The sequence below is a fragment of the Oncorhynchus gorbuscha genome, linkage group LG25, assembly GCF_021184085.1.
Source record: "Oncorhynchus gorbuscha isolate QuinsamMale2020 ecotype Even-year linkage group LG25, OgorEven_v1.0, whole genome shotgun sequence".
Classification (NCBI taxonomy): domain Eukaryota; kingdom Metazoa; phylum Chordata; class Actinopteri; order Salmoniformes; family Salmonidae; genus Oncorhynchus; species Oncorhynchus gorbuscha.
The window spans coordinates 34,601,175-34,608,254 of record NC_060197.1 but is presented as its reverse complement, the minus strand read 5'-3'; the positions used below and the strand labels follow the sequence as shown (position 1 = coordinate 34,608,254).

At 42.3% G+C, this 7,080-nt stretch overlaps 1 protein-coding gene across 1 annotated transcript in view; it reads left to right on the top strand.

The window, feature by feature from the left end:
* Positions 1–1,338: 1,338 nt before the first annotated feature.
* LOC124014007 (peroxisome proliferator-activated receptor gamma coactivator 1-alpha-like) overlaps positions 1,339–7,080 on the top strand; it is a 65,051-nt gene continuing 59,309 nt past the window's right edge. Inside the window, 2 exon segments of the mRNA XM_046328636.1 lie at positions 1,339–1,501; positions 6,563–6,742. Coding sequence (XP_046184592.1) covers positions 1,454–1,501; positions 6,563–6,742 — 228 coding nt within the window. The 5' untranslated portion in view covers positions 1,339–1,453.

The window sequence follows — 7,080 nt, the reverse complement described above, 5'->3', positions numbered from 1 at the left end:
TTAAGGAACAAATACACTTCTGTAAGCCTCATAAGTGGTCATTTTTTCAACCTTAATATGTGCTAAAAATACAACAGAACAGATTAACAGGAATAACATTTACTCTCACCGGTGGCCAAAAATAACTATATGAAAGCCATGGCTTCAGTCTTCTGATCTGACCAGCTGGGTCATATTTCAATAATGCAGCCTCAACAACCCAACCTTGCTCTTTTTAAAGAAAGCAACCCAACTAAGTGACCCAAATGCCTGCAACCCAGCAGTTATCCAAACAACCCAGCATTTTTTTAATGTATGTAAATGTTCTGTTTTTAAACCGACAGAAACCACAGGGGGGTTTACATTAGTCTCAAACAAACATGTATAAGGTTACTGTCTTGAAATTACAGTTGGCTAAAATGTCTAAAACTGTAACATCCTTTGAGAAGGGGAATCATGTCCACACATGCACAATTTATGTTCTCTCTACTGGTATTCACGAAGAAGACTGGAAATTCAAGAATTTATTTAGGTTTATTTAGTCTGTGGTTTAGGAGTAGCATGCAGGCACAAGGGCGGCGTGGAAATTACGCACAAGCCTTGCGTCGCCGAGGAGATACTGAAACAGTCCGTTGGGAAATGCAGTAGTCTTGGCTAGAGATATCTTAAAACGTTACAGTGCATATTTGGAACATTCGGGATAGGTGATTGAAGTCCGACCAATAGGCTGAACTTTAACCTATTTGTTTGTAACCTTTTCTCTTGTTTTGTATTCACATGATCCGTTATTATTACTTAGAATCTCGCCCATGGGAACTCAGAACGCACACTTTTTTGGAATAGATAAGCATCGGTAATTGCTTACTATTTGTTTAACATAACTAAACACCGTGCGTGATTTCATTGTAGCCTACACTGTTAAGCCTACCCCATCATATTTAATATAGAGAATGACCTAATAAGATTATGGCGCTGGTTCGTTTTAAACGTCGCTATTTTACTATGTTTGGAATTGCTATTTTGGACAGATTACCTGTAGGCACGGTGAACAAGGGCGGCACAAATACTTCATTGATATCACCACTGTACATGTTGATGCCTTGAATATTCTGCATCCGTGGTGGTGATTCGATTGTCAAGCAACAATTTACGTGGTTTGCGTTCGAAATGTATTTTATCTCGCTGTCTCATTAGAATTGAGCGATTTTATAGTTGGGAAAAGATTTACTATGCGCCTGCCAGACTCCGCCTGCTTTACAGTACGTCATTAGTGGGCAGGGGTGAACTGAAGGGAGTCACTCCCCTGCTTACTTTTAATAGCTTTGTCATGTGATTGAAAGCAGTTGTAAGATAGGTGCCCTCAGTTTATTCTCAGTAAGGGGCAGTTGCCTGTACGAGATCGAGTGGAGCGCGAGTGGATTGCTTTTTGCCTGATTTCTTTTTTGTTTCTTTCGGACCGTCATTCAGTGCCTGGATGGCGTGGGACAGGTGTAACCAAGACTCGGTCTGGAGAGAATTAGAGGTGAGCAGTTCTAAAATATCCAACTTATTGTCAACTGTACCAGTCTGGACCGTTTTGGGGGAAATGGACTGCGCAGAACATCCAATACAGTGATTTCCGATTGCGAATACGGCTTTTCCTTTGCTGGTGTTGGCACGGGATGCGTAATATCGCAGTTATTGCGCTGAAGATACGATACGGGGGAAATACAAAGCGCAGGATTTTATGACAAGTGGAGGGGATAATCGCATTTTTTTTACTTCATATTGTCTGTTTAAATGGTTAGATCTAATAAAGGTTGTAGGCTACAGGAGCGGTGCGTATCTTGCAGCGCTGGAGTTTGCTGCTGGCTGCGTCTCCCTAGGATGTCGTGCAGTCGGAAAGAATGTTTACATGCTTGTGGAATCTTTCCAGTCACGGACTGTATTCCCTTCTGCGCTGCTGTGTGACGGGTTCGCTCTTGAAGTTAGAATGACAGAAATGTTTCTAAATCAGGTATCGTACAGTGCCATAAACTACCTCTCGGACGATGTGTGTCTTTAAAAAAAAAAAAATCTAGGCTTTATCTGGATTTATCCTATTTTTAAATTGGAAAGTACAGAGATGATCACAGGCGCCGAGGTTTTTGTATTTAGGAGGAGCATCTTCTCTTGAATGGTATCGGGCGCGTCTTAACATATGTGGCGTCATCCCTTTTGGATGAGTAAAGAATGTCTGTAGCCTAGTTGCATGTGACCAACTGTCTTGTTTTACGTAGGCTATGGGAATATTTCGTCCCGTTAATCAAAAGATTTGCGTAATTGCCATGGGGGATGTTTTTACCCATAGCAGATTTAGTTAGCTCTTGGTTTAAAACGCACAGGGGGGTAGATTGGCAACTCAGTGGGATGATTTTTGAATAAAAGAACAGGAAATAATGTAAATGGTGATTTAGAGATCGGTTATTATCATCGTGTTGTGTTATGCATGTCTATGTAGTTTGTGATAGGCATTGAGCAGTATAGTTGTCTGCAGATACCATCGACTTAAATGCATTGCTGGGATCGAAGCTCATCTTCGATATGCGACTGCAGTTGGTTTATCAGCTTTTCTCGGTTTGTCTGTTTATCACCAATCAATATGAGGCAAGCTTGAATGGAAATAATTCCCTTGACAAAATCCTGGAAATGTCAGTTTAATAATCCATGATTTACTTACCAAGTATGCATGTATTTATTTGCTTTCCGTGACAGCGTTTGGCGTATGATTTTAGGAAACTGTAGCACTCCTTTACACTTTACCTCAATTATTCATAAAGGTTGACGGATGCTCGGTCGACTGAGCCAGCGGGTCAAAGAAAAAAATCATCTATTTTCTTGTTTGTCTGGGCATTTTCGAGTAGATCAGCGTATTGATGTCTGCTGCCAATCTATAGTGTCGCATCCCCTCGTACAAATGTGCGTGTTTTTCAATAACCTGTCTTGTTTGTGACATGGCATTAGTTATTCTTTCTTTTCTGAGTGCGTCAGTTCATTCTGAGTTGAGCATAAATCATGCTGTGAAATTCTCAAAGCCCCCCCGCTTTTTTTTTTTACAATCAGTGAATTGCACTACAAGTCCCCAGTCATATTCCTAATAATCTCACCATAGCAGGTGCTTTTATGTGTTCTGTGTGCGTAAATCACACGGCGCGCTTCCCCATCGCTCTGTCTGGCGGCGCTATTTCATTAACTTCCTTGGAAGTCGATGAGAAGATTGAAAGGAGATGTACCTTTTGAGGGATTTTCTTTTTTCAGATCCCCGTTTGATTCGCCCCCCCCCTTATCTTGATAAAGTGAGGCATTTTGCAGAGCTGGGTTAGCGACTTTGATGAATTAGCATCTTTAACCTAGCCTAGGAGAGGGAGTTGCGGTATACATATAGGTGAGCTATGACATCGCATGAGCGCAACCAGGGGCCTGATCAACTGTAGCACATGTCGGCCCGAGCGTTGTTCTTTTTCTGTATCTGTTATTCTGTTGCCCGGAGCCGAACCCTGGGCTCATCACTGTCTCCAGACAAGACTCCCTCCCCGTCTCTGGCACCTTGACCAACTAACTGCCTCCCGGGTATGCCCGAGGATATCACCATTAACTCTCCCTTAAATCTGATATGAATACATTGAATCGTGCCAACTCCCTAGCCAACATGTATGACATGTGGGGTTCGAATTGACATTTACCACACTCGAAGCGCCTGTTTATCTATGCGTAACGAGGGTGTGAGTGAGCAGACGCTTGAGTAGGCTACGTTGGGATAAAAATACCTACATTTGGCTCACTCGGAGCTGACTTCTTGCTTGCCTGGGGGTTGTACGAAGTGACTGCCATGTTCCAGAACGGAATGCACGCATTCCGTGCAGTCAGTGATGGAGTAGGTAAACCTTGCTGCAAGCAAGCGCGGGCCTCTGAAGCAATTAACATTTGTAACGTCTTGGCACTTGAATAAGACCTGTAAGTTAGCAAAGCGCCTTCCTGGAACTTGTTTACATTGAGCTTGCAACTGCAGGCGCAGTCAAACTTTGCGCCTTCATCTCCCTCCTCTCTCCACACCAACGCGTGTTGACAGATGTAAAGGTGTCGATCAACTGTAGAAACAATAACGAAGCCTTTTTGTCCCTGTTTCGGGAAAAAGCAGAGTGATGGGCTGGAGGAATGTAACCACAGAGCAAATGTATAGTTTTAACTATGTTTAATTTAGCGTGTACTTTGGTTACAAACTTTGTAGTAAAACAAGGTTATATTTTGGGTTATGATGGGGTATGACAGATGAACTAAGCTCATATATTCTTCAATAGTTATTGGGTACATATCCTTAATTTATGTGTCCAAAAATTGATGTAGCTTGCTGATTGCCCCTTTAATGCCCCAGTGTCAAAAACGTGATTTCCTGTGTTTTATATATATTTCCACACTATGCAGTTCGGAATAATACTGTGAAATTGTGGAAGTTATGATAATGCCCTTTTAGTGAAAGAGCTGTTTTAAAAGACAGCCAGAAATTGGTGGGATAAAGTGTTGGCCTGCCCGTTGACATCATCAGAATGTTAATTGGTTATTAGACCAATAAGAAAGAGAGTTCCAAACCTCTCTGCCAATAACAGCTAGTTCTCAGTTTTCCTCTCCCCACTCAGACCACTCCCAGATAGTCCTACCCAAATGGTTGCTTGAGAAATTGTCCTAGCTAAGAAGCTATTCTTGTTTCTTTTTGGCAATTTGATTGAAAAAAAATCACAGTAAGGTACTTAATTGTTACCCAGAAATGATTTGACATTGAGAGAGAAAAAAATACTGCATTGGGCCTTTAAGGTCTGTGGATCTCCTCAATCGCAGTTGGATGAAGCCAATGATTTGTGTCTGAAGCACAGCAGTGCAGCTGTCGTATAGACATAGGCCCCTACATAAAAGCGGACAGTGAATAATGAAATGTCAACAGGTAGCATTTAGCATCAACGAGGCCCGGTTTGGATCACAATGTGCCGTGTGGAAAACAACCCTTGCGTTGGAGTGAAATCTGTGCCATCGGCTACTGTTACCATTGTGTTGACGCACCCATGCGCCCTGGGCAACCAGTCAGGTGGCAAATCCAGCCACGCTGTCATTCAGATTGACCTATCAGTGATGTGAACAGAGAGCAATAGTAAGAATACCCATGCATTATCAGCCTTTATGAATCTGGCCTAGTTTGTTAGGCTTGCAGGCTTTCATGGTCTACTAACCATGCAGTATGATAACAAACCATGCAGTATGACAACTAACCATGCAGTATGACAACTATCCATGCAGTATGACAACTAACCATGCAGTATGATAACTAACCATGCAGTATGATAACTAACCATGCAGTATGACAACTAACCATGCAGTATGATAACTAACCATGCAGTATGATAACTAACCATGCAGTATGACAACTAACCATGCAGTATGACAACTAACCATGCAGTATGATAACTAACCATGCAGTATGACAACTAACCATGCAGTATGACAACTAACCATGCAGTATGACAACTAACCATGCAGTATGATAACTAACCATGCAGTATGATAACTAACCATGCAGTCTGACAACTAACCATGTAGTATGACAACTAACCATGCAGTATGATAAATAACCAGGCTGTCTGACAACTAACCATGCAGTATGACAACTAATCATGCAGTATGATAAATAACCATGCTGTCTGACAACTAACCATGCAGTATGACAACTAACCATGCAGTATGACAACTAACCATGCAGTATGACAACTAACCATGCCGTATGACTCCTAACCATGCAGTGTGACAACTATCCATGCAGTACGACAACTAACCATGCAGTATGACAACCTAACCATGCAGTATGACAACTAACCATGCAGTATGACGCCTAACCATGCAGTATGACGCCTAACCATGCAGTATGACACTTAACCATGCAGTATGACAAAATAAAGATAACTTTTTATAATCAGAACTGTCACGGATCCCTCTGAAACTTTCATTGTGCACACCTGGTCCCTATTCCCACTGATTGTATTTGTATATATGTGCCCTTTGTTCACCATGGTGTGGTCGATTATTGTTACATTGGTGCGTGTGAGTACCTGTTCTGTGTGTTTTGGGCTTTCACGCCCTTGCGGATTGTGCAGATGATTACGGGTCTCGTCCCATGTGATAATCATTGTGCGCTAGTGTTGTTTATTCGAGGTACTCCTCGCTCTTTTGCTTTGGGATTCTACTCTGTGTTTTGTTACGTGTTTGTTTGGTCTTCGTACCCGTGCCTTTACACGGCACGCCGTAATTTGGGTTTAATAAAAATACGAATCCGGATCTCCGAATCTCTTCATACCAACGTGACAAGAACCATCAACGAAGCAATGAATGTTCTCAAGGTCTGGATGGAGTGTGCAGATATCGCATCATAACCATGAATACCTGTGGGGGTAATGTTACCTTGTGAATTCATGTGAAAGACTGCCTCTCATCATTTGCCTCAATATGTGTGTTTGTGTATCGCTGCGCACCTTCGTGTGTGTTGATGGGTTTTTTGACTCCTCCCATCTTCTTGTCTCCCCAGTGTGCTGCTTTGGTTGGCGAAGACCAACCCCTCTGCCCGGACCTCCCCGAACTTGACCTCTCAGAGCTTGATGTCAGCGACCTGGATGCAGATAGTTTCCTGGGCGGGCTCAAGTGGTACAGTGACCAATCAGAGATCATTTCCAGTCAATATGGCAACGAGGCTTCTAACTTGTTTGAGGTAAGAGAGCATATCATACTACATCTTGTTTTTCTTTCCCAAGTCTCTACGGTCTCCTTTTTACCCGAGAGTCAGGTAGCCTAGCGGTTAAGAGTATTGGGCCAGTAATCGAAAGGTTACAGACTGGTTAGAATCCCCTAGTCGACAAGGTGAAAGATCTGTCGATGTGCCCTTGAGCAAGGCACTTAACCCTAATTTCTCCAGTAAGTCTCTCTGGATAAGAGCGTCTGCTAAATGACTCAAATGTCAAATTATAACATGATTTATGATATGGTCATGAACTATTTACAGATTTAATGGTAGCCTGGACTCATGTCCGATACATTTTATTTTCTATT